Source organism: Microchirus variegatus, assembly GCF_963457635.1.
Source record: "Microchirus variegatus genome assembly, chromosome: 22".
In the NCBI taxonomy this organism is placed as follows: domain Eukaryota; kingdom Metazoa; phylum Chordata; class Actinopteri; order Pleuronectiformes; family Soleidae; genus Microchirus; species Microchirus variegatus.
The window spans coordinates 13644772-13658816 of NC_139823.1; the positions used below are offsets into that span (position 1 = coordinate 13644772).

Genomic DNA, 14045 nt, shown 5'->3' on the forward strand with positions numbered 1-14045 from the left:
TGTGTGTGTGAGGTTGTGTATGAGTGAGAGAAACCAGGGTGTGATACTGTAAAAAGTATGTTTTTAAAGAAGCAAAGATACTGACGCAGTCTTTGCAATCTTGTTAAAATCATTACCCCATAAGTTTCTGCTCATCTTCCCCTTGACTTCTGTCTTCCCTCACTTCAAGAACACGTGATAATTAAAGAAAGGCGTTTTAGTCTTTCAGCATATAATGCAAGGCAACTGCAGACAGAAACAGCTCATAACAGAAGGAGGAGATATTATAGCTTATTTTAATCCTTTAAAACCTAAACCTCAAAATGTCCATCAGGACTTTTTTTTGTTGTTGCATATTTTTAACCATAAAAGGGCCAGAAAATGTCCTGTAACTAAGTGCTTTTGCCCATTTTTCTAGAATAACTTTAAATATCTGTCAGTTGTGTATTAACAATTTAAATTGTAAAACAACACTGTAGTTGTAGATAGACACCAGATTTAGTGTGTTAAATTAGAAATGTGAGCAGTATAAAACATATATTTAAAATAACGTTTTGTTTGAGTCTTTGTCTCAATGTCCAAAAAGACATTGAAAAAAAAAATGGACTAAGTATGTACATGTGTTTTTCTAACTCTCTCCTCTCTGGCGATGAAGACGCTGAGGGGAAATTACCGTAATAACCACACAATGGTATTGACGTGCAACTTCTCAGCTTTCCGAAACTGTTGGAACTTTTCAGATAGCACAAACGGTCACGTAATTACACTGTAAAAAAGAAAACGTTGAAAAAACTCAAAATTTCTAGGCAACACAACGTATTGTATCACCGTACACTTTAAAAATAAACAGTTGAGAACTTACTGCAATCGGTTTTTGAGTTTACAGCCCAACAAAAGATCTTGAGTTTTTAAAAAGTTCCATCAACTAATATTATTTAGTTAGACAAACGTGTAAGTTAGAGTTGTGCCAACTCAAAATTCATAATTTAATTTTTAAATGTAATTTTTTTAATTATCTGAACAAGATTAGTTAGCCAAATTGTTTGAAAACAGAGTTTTGAGTTGGCACGACTCAAACTTTCAAGTTTGTCTAAGTAAATCATATAAGTGGATGGAACTTTTTTAGAAACTCGCAATCTTTTGTTGGGCTGTAAACTCAATTGCATCAAGTTGCCTTGAAATTTTGAGTTTTCTCAACTTTTTGCAAAGTCATGTGAGAAGATGGAATCACATGACTTTCAATTGTTAAGAATAAAATGGACATTTAACTTTAAAAAGTGTTACATTTATATTTATACAACTTTGGCTGAAGACATATTATACAAACTTAATGAAAAAAACAAATAAATGAAAAGTCAAATCTGATGTGGGAGAAACTGAGCGTGTGGAAAGAGGAGAGTGTTTTTTTTTTTATTGTGGTCTAGACTTTCATATCTGACAGCCGGTTGTTTATCATCATGGACCACTGATGGTGAGAGAAGGGAAAGGTTGAGGAAGCAGGGCCAGAGAGTATCAATATGAATTTTTTATTTGATGGGTTTTATGGGAGATTGCAGAGTCAAGGTTCATCGTAGAGTGAGCGGCGAGAGAGCGAGAGGCCAAGTCGTAAAAAAAAGGCGAGATAATGGTGTCCCTGCATGAGAAGAATACATATGTGCACACCTTTATGTTGCAGCGTACGATGCATAATACATACTCTCTGTGTGTGTGTGTGTGTGCAAAACACCGAAAAATCAGCATCCCGAAAAGACAACGCCTCAATATTTGATCTTTCCTGAAGCGGAGAACTCACTCGCTAAATTATTATTTGTTTTTTCTTACTTTTTTCATTGTTAATAGAACAAATCTGTAACCATATATTACTATAGCCCTGATGTGTTAATGACTATTAATACACACAGATGTAAAAGAAAAAGCCCATTTCATGTCATAGATGTTCGTCCAATCCCTGTGAAGACTTTGCTGCCAGATTTTCAGAATTACTACCTTTTATTTAACCACAAAATGCACCTATTTTAATATATTTATATTAGTTTTTGACTGTGGTCTACAGGACAGATACTGTTGTCATAGACGCCGTCCAGTTTGGTTAATATCTCAACGTCAACACAAGTTTTTCCAGTATAGTTGATCAAGGATGATGTTCTCAAATGTCTTGACTTTTCAGTTTTAATGATTTCTTTGTTGTATGGAGCAAAAAACCCCAGATAATATCCACATTTAAGAAGCTGAAAAGTTTGAAAATTTAACTTAAATTCCTTTAATTGCTATAAAAACACTCAGACGGAATAATCGGTTATCAAAATAGTTGACAATTCATTTAGTAATCGATTAATAATCAGTTAATCAAGTAATTGTTTCAGCCCTACTGTGATTGTACTCAATCTTTATTTATCTATTTTCTATTTTCAATCTAGATTTAGACGTTTACCTGCAGTATATGTTTTTCTGTGCTTGTTAAAGTTTTTTTGTGGGATTGTGTGTTCAGAAAGAAAAATCTTTCTGAGAAGTCGCTTATTTGCAGATAACAGAGTAGAGTTGAAAATGCCGCAGCTGAGGCAACGCGCGATAATGGTCTGAACTTAATTATGTGTCAAATATTTTTGATCAGGCTGACTTTAAGGCCCATTGAAACATACTCGTATTAATTTGTTCCCTTGTTTTGTTTGCGTTTCCGTGGCAACCTGTCCCCACCTTTCACCCTAAATCAGCTGGGATTGGCTCCAGCAGCGTGGAGGATGGATTGATAGAGGGTTTGTGGGGCTTAAATCTGTTTTTGTTGAATAAATTCATCTTTATTACCTTATTTTAGTCACTTTTTGTTAGTTTTTTTTTTTTTAGTGTAAGACATTTTTGAGTAATGTAAATCACGCACTTTACGAGCTGTCCTGCAGGGCCTCGAGTGACAGTGGGTGGACACAGAGGCAGTGTCCATATTCCTCCTTATCCCCCAGCTGAGTCTCCGCGCTGGTCCATTACCCAGCGAGTCCTGGCATTGTGCTGCAAAACCGGGCCGTACCACCCCAGAGAGAACTGTCAGACCGTGGCGCTCAGTTAAACACACCGTCGGCCATGCACGTCGTCTGCTGCAAATGACCGGGGATGATTTGATGCCGTGGATGTGACGATGACTCAAAAACTTGGCATCGTGTGTTGTGTTCACTCGACAGTCTGTACCTTTTGCGTACAGTTTGAAAAGTTCTCAGCACATAAGCCATGATAGTTTTGTAGCCGTCACTGCAGCATAAACGGAAGAAATACATTATATCGCACTAAGATGTACACATACTTTGTAATTTAAAAGTATAAGAGATTAATTAATAAATCCTTAAAAGATGATATTAATATGTTTAAAGGTGCTATATGTAAGAATGTGGCCAAAAACGGTTACTACATTCAAATTCAAAATACCGAGGTCTTTTAGGTTTCGTTTTCTGACGTAACTGGCAACCCGTGGTTGCTCGGCAGCTGAGAATCTACTGACTGCAATGGTCGGTAGACGGCGGTAGGTGGCGCCACATGCCAAAACATGATTTCAAAAACATAAACATGATTTGCAGTCTGCAAAATGTTTTTTTTATGCAAATATTTTGTCTGTACTGTTGTTGTTGGTGAGTTCAGTTTGTTATATGAACATTATTCCTGAGTCTCTGTGACATATTAGGAGGATTTTATGTCCGGTTGCTTTAGATTTATTACATAATGCACCTTTAATTTATTAATATTAGAATAGAAGTCTGTTCAAGGACAACTCTGTAATTGTGAACGCAGCAGACGACGTTCCGTCGCCGTTAAACGACTGGATTAAACTAGTGATGGAATATGGAATTTTGAAATAATTTTTTTTCCTGTCATAGTAGGAGCTATTTATAAGTACGCTTTATAAAGGTCAGCGCTAGATTGATTTAGCGTTTCATCTGACAACTGGACATGCTTTGAAAAAAATATTCTGTTTCAGTTTTTCTTGGACCTAAAACACCACACACACGATAGAGAAAGCTTTAGATAAGGGAACACATATTCACCATTAACTAGGTGCTTACTAACATACATGTAAGTTGCATACTAGCCCTTTATTAGTAAATACAAAGCACGTATTAACACCTTATGTAGGAAAAATCTTAATTCACGTCGTAACAGAGGTACAATAAGGTGTTAATATGTGCTTAATGATTGCTAATAAAGGGCTAGTATGCTTCTTATATATGTTAGCATGTGTTCCCTGATCTAAAGTGTTACCGATTTCTTTTTTCAGGAGATTCCCCTTGAAATCCTCATTGGTTTTTCCCATTCACAAAGGCCTTATTTGTCAACTTTGCCGCAATTAAGTGGTAACTGAGCATTGTGGGAAAGATTGGTGACCCAATAACTGTGAGTAGAGCTGCCACCAACTTTAGAATCAAGCTATTTATTCAGTCAAAGATGCATTTTGGTGTCGTTTGCTGCAACAGATGTCATAATAATCTGTGAGAGCAATACGTTTACCTCTTGCTTTTTCCACAGCAAACTATTTAGACATCAATTACTTCTTCCTCATCCAGGCGGTTCAACTATTCTGGAAAAAAATAAAAAAAATGGTCCAAACAATCATTAAGGTTAAGCGTTTTGTAGATTATTGCAGGGATTTTTGTCTCGGCTTCCTTCAGCAGCACCGAGAGCAACATTTAGATCACAGAGACGAGTAAGAACTGGTAGAATTTGTGCAACGGTGCATTTTTTTTCTTCTTCTTCTGGTGACAGGGAGCTAAGCGGGGGTTGTTTTTAGTGCCTGTCTTGGTCCTGTCAACACAGCAGCATGTCACGCTGATGAAAGTTTGTGAGGGTTGGGGTTTTGGGGGCGGCGGTGGCGGCGGCTGCTAGGCGGGGATGCCTTTGTCTTCTAATATGCTGTTAATGTGGTCTGGGTGACAGTAGTACATTTCCTCACTGGCTCACTGGGCCTAAGCATTAGCACTGCAATGTTTTCTGCCAATGCTGCAGACTGAGAAATGATGGAAGGCAAGAAGCCCTGACTGAACAGCTTAAATAAGTAAGTCGTTTCATCCATCTAGAAAAAAAAAAAAAAAAAAACCCAGAGCAAATGCAAGTTTATTCTATAAATGCTCTGCCTGCATTTAAAGGTGACTTTAAACCTTTGAAATGCTAAAAATACACATAATATTTGACAGCACATCTGCAGCCACGCTTTTGTTTTTGATAAGTGAAAGCCTGAGTGAACAGTTAAAGACCAAGGGTAAGAGCAGAGATCAGTGCTTTCAAAGGCAAAGTGCTTTACCGCACATCTGTGTAATAGCGTGAAAGAGAAAAGCTTTTTTTTGTTTGTTTGTGTGAGTGTGTGAGGTTTAAGTTTACAGTCAGACCTTGTCAGAGGCTATCGTCTCGTTTAGAAGCCATCATTCCATCAGTGGGCAACGCCCGTGTCGTCTGCGGCACTAAATACAACTGTGTCACCTTTCTACATCGTTTGGAGTTTATCGCCGCAGTGGAATCACAGGACACACAAACGGAACGCGGTGCAGAACGTACTGTTGCTCTTCAAACTTGCATGAAATCTCACATATTAACGGTAACTCCTCGAAATGGCAGTTCTGCTCACAGAGAAGGAAGTCATTGTGAGTAATAACAGTAGACTATGCCGTAATAATAACATCGCAAACAATATAATATAAGTGAAGGGTAATCGTGAAAAGACGTGGTTGGAAAGACCAAACTCTTGTGGGAAAGAACTGACCGTGAAAACAAAGGCCACCAAATATAATCGCTGACAACAGAGACTAAAAGTCTAAAAGAAATGCACGAGAGTAAAGAGGGAAAAGTGGCCTCCTGGTAACGGCAGATCCATGTCCCAGACATTGAAAGAGCTGTCTCTTCTAATTTGCAGGGAAAGGTCAAGTAGATAAGGTTCTACAAAAGTATAACATCAGTAAAAGCACATTGAACACCTTAAATAACCCCGTAATACCACAGATGACGCAGGGCGATTGGATTACAGAAGGATTGCAAGTGAATTCCCAGTGATCATCAGAGCGGGTTAAAGGAAAATAGATCTTCACGTTGTTGTTTTATACATGTGCTATTTGCGCCAAACGGGCTAAATATAACTGACCACAGAAAAAGACGGAAGGGAAATTGCGTGCTCGACGTGTTTCAACATTCAGTACGTTTACACGCACAGTTTAGTCCAGCTAAGGCCTTAGTCCGACTAAGACAGGCAATCGGACGACTTGTTGCGTTTCGTACCTGCTGTACAAAGCAAAGACGTCGCCGCCGTAGGATTTTCAGCAACAGTACTGCAGTTTATTACGTCTTCTCCTTCGTCTTCCGGGTCAAAGACCAAAGGAGGAAGTGTTTGGTGCGTGTGCAGAACGCCAAGTTCAACTCCAGTCCGACTAAGCGTATACATGCAGGAGTAATCAGACTATGATTAATCTGACTAAGCTCGATTTTAGCCGGACTAACTTGTTGATATAACATTAAGAAAACTGAATTACTGTCTTAGCCAAACTAAAATCAGACTTCTAACTGAGTGACAACTGACCCATGGACAATTCAAGGATATTTGTGTGTTTTAAGGTTAATCTAAGAATGATGATTCATTTGATGAACTATTTGGTTCCGAGTCTGAAAATCTTCTGATGGAAAAAAATGTGAGTTCCTATACACTACAGTGGTGATAGGCACTCTGTTTCAGACGGTTTGATCCCGACAGCTCGCCAAGGGCAGACCCTTCCATCGCCTTCTGTTTTAGGGGAGATAATGATTCTCTTTTACCTGGAATAGGATTGCATTTTCTATCTCCCCCTTTTTTTCTATATTCTTCCCTCACCTTTACCTTTTTTCACCCCCCTCTTCTCAGTCAGTCAGCCCCGCTGCTGGTTGCTCCCTCCACAGTGGCGATGCTCTATCGCTCTGTCACAGCGCAAGCGAGGGATGAGAGACAAATCAAAACCACCTTATTTCCCCTCAGTCCCTCTAACCGTGCCAGATTGAATTTGAGGTTTTTCATCTCATTTCTCATCTTTCTCTTCTGCCTTGCCTCCCTCGGCGTCCACTCAAAATTACCTGGAACCAAGCCGCCGTCTCAACAACTTGATGACGCAGTATCTTTTCTGCATGTGGAGGGAGATAGAGAATCCTTTAAATCCTCCGCTTTACTTGAGCGAGTGGTCCAGAACTGTCAGCACACGCTCTTATTGCAAAAATGTAGGCCAATTAATCAAATATCGTTGTGTTTCATCATCAAATAGTACAGCTACTATGAGGCACCAGCCACGCGGTGCATGAAAAGTCTACCATAGAACCAAAAATCACCGTATCTGTGCAACATAGGTCAAATAAGTTTCTTTGGTTCACGTCATTTTAGCAAAGCACTTGTAAATATTTTAAATCACCATACTATGTCATGTCTTAAAACTAATACCTAGGAGACAAATGGGCAGTGGATCATATCATATCAGAAAAATAAATTCTGCAGTTTGGACTTCAGGCAGTTTCTTTTATGAACTATTAGACAAGACTTATATTATTCTCATTTGTCACCTTTTTTTTAGGCTTTTGGATAAACTTGCTCTGGATTGTGCAAAAAGAAGAGAGAATATATAGGTTTTAGGAATTGGGATTATAATGCAGATTTGGGGATTAGGCAGATTGGACGCTCTAAATTGACCTTAGGTTGTTTGCTCTTATGTGGCCTCTGTTATGGACTAGCGACCTGTCCAGGGTGTTCCCCTGTTTTCACCCTATTTCAGCTGGGATTGGCACCAGTGCCCCCCCCCCCCCCCCCCCAGCGCTGGATGTATGAAGTATTATTCAGGATCATTTTAAAGCAATTGTTAAACTTGCAACAAAGGGGAATTTATTAAATTGAGCCAAGTTGGTGGAGATTAGCCCTTTTCTCGAGGATTGCGATCCCCCCAGTGATCCCCCGACTCGGCACCGGTTACACGGAAACTACTTCCCCCCCGACTTCCCGAACACCGAGTGCCGTTTTGCTCGATTTAAACACTATATGCTGCGTGAATAGCGCCTCAATCCATTGCTTGCAAATCCGCGGAAAACTACTTGTAAACAGGAGATGATGGAATATTTACACACATATTTATTTTCTGGTCCATTCGCACGGGATTAGGATGAACTGGAGTGATTTTTCCAGGCCTTTTTTTTTTTTACCCCAGTTTAAAGTCATTGTAATCTTGATTTACTCCCATTGAAACGGGACTAAAAACACTGAGGTCTATCTCTGGTAATAATTACAGTACTTTACAAAACTAAGGCATTTAGTGACTGCGTATATTTTTATGTGACATAATACATCTCATCAGTAAAAGGTAAGTAAAAGTAAAGGCCTTTATTAAGAGCAAATATCCTGCTGTATCATGCACTGCAGAGTTAACAGCTTGTGTCTGGTCCGGGGGCCGGGGCACCTGGGCTCCGGGGCACCTGAGAACGATTATTCTCATCTTACACTTTGTTGGACCTCCTCCCACCCGTCCTCCCTTCACATCCACCTTTTCATCTTCAATTATGGGTTGGAATATGAATCTTTAATAGGACGATAATTGTGCTAGCATATTTGCTGTCACCCACCATTAGCCCAGATTAATTAGCCCATTTAGTTTAGCTTAAGAAAGTGTCTGGCTGAGGTATGGGGGCACTGATGGAAGGCGGGTCGAGAGACAGAGAGAGACAGAGAGAGAGTGGAATCAGTGCAATCTGTTCTGTATCATCACACTATCTCTCTCTCTCTCTCTCTCTCTTTATCTCTCTGTGCCATGTGCTTCTCTTTTCCGCCGTTTTGTTGCTTTATCTCCCTCTTTCTCTCTCGTCTGTTTGTCTGTTTTAATATGAACTCATCCGCCCTGCTCTTGGCAATTATGTGTTATCATGATGCCACTTTCATGTGTTTGTGGTGGGGAGACTAACGAGGCATCGCGCAGTTTAAACGTGCCCGTAATTAGTAGTAGTGTGAGCCGGGGGGGGGGGGTGTTTCAAAGAGCAACCAGTTTCTCACAATTTCAATAAAATCTAAGAGTGTTTTGTTGTCGGTGTCAGACAGTGCTGCTGGATTGTTGAAAATAATAACAATCAGGATTATTTGGGTCAAAATTGAAATTTTTCAAACGATCACTCGTTGACTTGAACTTGAAACAAATTTAAAGCCGACCTAGAACGGAAGTACCAATTAACACTGTTTTTTTTTGGTGTGTATCTGCGCCATTACCTCGTTTACGAAGCCCTGAAGGTTCTAAACAAACAGTTCAGCCACTGCTGAGAACGCTGTGTTGTATTGTAATCTCGGGCCCAGCGAGATCTCTGAAAAAACCCGTTCTGGTTACGTAAACAGCATTTCTCCTGAACAGCGGATCCTGGCACGCCGGTTGTGTACTTTGAACCGCAGAAGAAGAAGAACGTCCGTTGTGGAGGTGTTTCACGAGTGACAGTGTCTTCTGACTCTGGGTCAAAGTCGTAAAAATGGACCGGGGAGTCGTGAAGAAGCTATTTTTAAACACTGTTAAAACAATGTTTTGATAATGAGTAGCAGTGCATCCACCGTTCCAGAGGGGGGAGCTGCGCTTCTGAGAGCTGGTGTGCTGATTATGTCACTTCCAGATATTGGCCAATCACAAGACAGTTGGGAAGGCTCTACGCTGGCTGGCCAATCACAACACAGTCTGTCTTCTGGGGGTGAGATTTCAGTCTGAAACAGTGCAGCTGGTGAGAGCTTCAGTAAGGAGAGATTTCTATCGGCGGTTTTTGACCATGAAAACATGTTAATGTATGTAAGTAGACCTCCATAACTCACATATATCTGCAATAGGGCCACTCTATGGGAGCTTTCATTTATTGCACATAAAAATTGAACTTTAAATGAAGTTTTTGAATGTACCTTTTTTAATCTACCTTAAAAATAACTATAAATTATTATATTTTGTATAAAATAATTCAAATAAACTGATGTAGTGCACTGCCAGTCTCTTGAAAACAATCATCTACCATCTTTACTCATGCTACGTGTTCTATACTTGCCGGATGACCGGCGGGACAGGAAGTCGGACACCGTTCCAACATTCAAAGCATTGTTTTCAGAATAAAAGCTCCCGTTTCTTGATAATCGATTTATTTTGATCCTTTGTTTTTGTAATCGTTTGAGGCTGTAATCGTAATTGAAACACGCGTTTTGATTAATTTGATATGAAAGGGTAAATATCTGTCTACTTCTACATAGTTTTTGGGCTGAGACTGCTCCTGTTGCTAGGCAACAGGTTGTTTTCCGAAAAAAAATCATGAGAGAGAAACTGCTGCCATCTAGAATCATGTCTTGGATGTGACAACAGTACTTTTCGACACCAAATCAACATCTTGCGGTTGCAAAACGAATGAACTCCTGAAACCAGAAATGAACAGATGTCACCTGCAGCCAGGCAGCAGCTACTGGACGCCACGCGCCGTTAATCACGCTGCTGTCCGCTCACATGTGCCGTGCTTTATCGTCCGTTTTTTTTTTCCTCCACGAAAATGAAAACATAATTTACAAAATCAACACTACGTGCTGTTGAGTAAGACGTGAAGCTGGTAATCGAGACGATTAACTCCCCACCAAAGATGTCCGCTGATGTTATAAATCAAGTGAGAAGTAGAGGATCATTTTCCCCATAGACTTCCATTCAAGCTGTTTTTGTAGCGAGTGGAGTCGTACCTTAGTTTTTAAACACAGCCTATGGACAGAATTGGACAGTATTTGTTCAAAGAAGGCTTTTCTCAAGAAATATGTTTTTGCCTTTTCTTTTGTTTGGAAAACCACAGCAGACAGACAGAGAACAAGTAATGGTTCATCTTATCCGAACTGCATGTCAAGTGTTTTTTCCCCCAATTATGCCGCCTCACATGCTTCTGTGCAACACACCATCTGCTGCGTCAGCATAAATAAATCTTAACTCTCCAGACCTGCTGTCGTTCTCTCCTGCGTCTTTAGGCAGAGGGTCAGTTTAAGGAAAGCAGGAAGAGAACTTGTGACTGAAGGATTGCCAGTTAGACACTTTACCAGTTCAACGGCACAAGGTGCCACATCCAGTGTGCTCCTTGTGCCGTTCCCAAGCTCGGATAAATGGTTTTTTCTCTGCCAAATCAAATCATCCGCTGTGGCGACCTCTGTTTGCAGGAAGAAAAACAAATCTGTAAACAGATTCTAAACAGTTCTGTGCTCTACAGAACATCTCAGTGTCATTCAGCTCAGTGAATATTTTGTGTACAGGATACAACTCTGTGGTTTTGTTCCCCTGTGATTATTGTTTTCAGCGGCGGCCAGGAATCGCTTTTGAGTGACAAGCCCCGAACAATTGATATCAGAGAAGACAGACACAGCTAACTGATAATCCTCGCTGGATTATAGATAAATCATAGGTGTTTATCTGGACAGAGTTGAGCTTAATGAGCAATGTATTGGCTGTTTTTTTGGATTAAACCACCTAAAAAAGGCCAAATAGAGCAAACTGGGAACTGAATTTTCACCCCTCAAAATGTTGCTTAATGGAGCTTTAATCACACATGTGCACCCGGGGATAAGTGGTATGAAGATGTGTTTGACAGTGGAGAGACTTCGCCACGTCCCTGGCTGTATATCTCACAGCAGGCAGTGGGAAATGAGGTCTAATCGGAGGGATATTAAAGTCACAATAGACTGCTCCTGCTATTAAGGCCTGTCAACCCTGGCCTCCTCTCACCTTGATATTTCTCACTCCCTGAATATTTATATGCCGACATCACATGCTACTAACACAGTGTGCCGGGTAACTTTGTGTGTGTGTGTGTATGTGTGTGTGTGTGGCGGAGCATCAAGTCTGAAATTTATTGTCACTCTAACCACTCAAGGTCTATGGGATGTTGGAATGAGTTCATGTGCATGTGTGTCACTGAAGCAGTGAACCTCTCTGTCCTCTGTTGCACAGGTGCAGCGGGGGCGCGGCTGCTCTCAGGTCAGATCAAACCCGTCACCATGGATGTGGATGAGGAGGAGAATATGAGTGAGTTGATCTTTATTTTTTTTTTTCTCCTCATTCGTTTGTCTTGACCTCTCGAGTATCTGCCTGTACTTCTGTTATCCTTCATTTTAGTCTATACCTGCATGTCTTGCCTTGTGTGTCCTGTCCTGTCCTTTCTCTGACGTGGAAACACTTGTGTACGCATTAGTCCAGCACTTGTCTGACAGTTTATTAGATAGAACACAAAAGTGACCAAACTTAAAAAAAAAACAATTAATCGATTACTAAATTAATTGTCAACTATGTTGATAATCGATTAATTGGTTTCCACTCTCTCATATTAAAACAAGATTTCTGATTGTTTTAGTTTCTTAAATGTGAATATTTTCTTAATTTCTTTGCTCCACATAACAAAGCAATCATTAAAACTAGTGCTGGGCGTGTTAACGCAATAGCGGCGGTTAACAGCATCAACGTTAACGCGATATTGGCGGTTAACGGCATCAACGTTAGTGCTAACCGGCGCTAAAGGAGCTAACAGAGCTAACTGGTGCCTGGACTCGGTATTACGGCACTTAAACATGACGTCACGCACGTCTTTTTCCGGTCAGTCGTCATAGAAACTCGTCATGCGTTAACCTAGTGCCCAGTACGTGGACAAAGCAAGATATTCGAGAACATTGTTATTCCCACCATTTAAGTTTTTTATGGACCAAACGATTTATAGAGAAAATAACTGACAGATTAATCGGTTACGAAAATAATTTTTATTTGCAGCTCTACACAACACTTTTTGCCAAATCCCTTTTTCTTTGAGGTAAGAACTAATCATAACATCTGAGATACATAGACTCCCTCAAGCTCCGCTTCCTTCCGTAGAAAAACTCCTCTCCACTCTCTCATATTGAACTTTAATTAGACTTTTTTGAACACGAGCCTCAGAAGACGCAGGAAGACACGACGGAATGTGTTTTCCCTTCACCTTAACAATTTTGAACTCGCGTTCAAACGTAGCTGTCATCCCCGCAGAGCGCCGCCAACCCCGCGATTCAAATGAAAGCTTTCCTCATTGTAGTGTCATGCTCTCGGTTGTTTCTGCTCCGAGGGGGTGGCGTCTTGTTATGTGTTGTGTCAAATGAGCCAAAGTTGCGAACAAAGTCTTTGTTGTTCCTGGCAGTCGAAAAAAAAAAAAAAGATACGTGTGAAGATTTGACGCAGTCCAAGCGCACGAAACACAGAGGGAACGTCGGGGGGGAAAACATGAAAGAATTAATCGCTTTTTCATGTGACAACCTAAGTCGCTCTTGAAGTTATTTAATCACTTGAATCACACTGAAAATCAAAAGCCCAATAAAGAAGTTACGCTTAAAGTAAAGTTGTGATTAAAGACTTCTCTGTCTGTATTTTGGTTCTTGCAAAAGCCCCCTACGCAGATTTTCATCTCCAAAGGATTCAAACTTAGTTTTCTTTGCTTTACTAAGGGACGCTTGTTACACAAGTGTTGTCACGATATTGACCACAAATGCATGCATGTGTGTGTGTGTGTGTGTGTGTCATAATTCTCTGCATTGTGTCTTGGCTGTTGCTTTTTAAGCTTGTATCCTCAGAAACCTTGGAGAAAGTCATCATACTATAAAAGTATTATTATTATGATGATGATGATAAAGAAATTTGGAGCCTTTTTTTTCTGCCATTATATTTACTGTGTTTTGTGTGTGGAGCATGCAAGAGTTTGAATTACTTTTTTTTTAACCCTTTAAGGTACACACCGAGAAAAAAGCAAAGGAAAAATTATTTCTTTGCATTTTTATTATTTTATTTTATTTACTTATGATAACGATAATGACAATCTATATATATATATATATATATATATATATATTTTAGACCCTACTGTATTTTAGATTCAGGTCTCTACCAAACGGTTAGTCACATTAATTTAGTGTTAGTGATTTCATCTTGATGCATTTTTCAAATGAGATATAGTGACTTAAAATGTGGTCGACCAAATGGTTGAGTAGTACCTTAAAGGGTTAATTGGCTAATATGGTAATTCATGGCACCATGACCGTTAGCTGAAAATATGTA

General features: G+C 39.9%; 1 protein-coding gene across 3 annotated transcripts in view; it reads left to right on the top strand.

Moving 5' to 3' along the window:
- adarb1b (adenosine deaminase RNA specific B1b) overlaps positions 1-14045 on the top strand; it is a gene marked incomplete at both ends in the record, with an annotated part of 46700 nt that overhangs the window by 13485 nt on the left and 19170 nt on the right. For 2 of the 3 annotated variants that reach the window (XM_083908495.1, XM_083908494.1), the window contains one exon: positions 11931-11999. In XM_083908495.1, the coding sequence (XP_083764621.1) occupies positions 11972-11999 (28 nt within the window). Of the gene's footprint in view, positions 1-11924; positions 12000-14045 lie in introns of all 3 variants that reach the window. The other variant, XM_083908493.1, reaches the window with a different exon arrangement.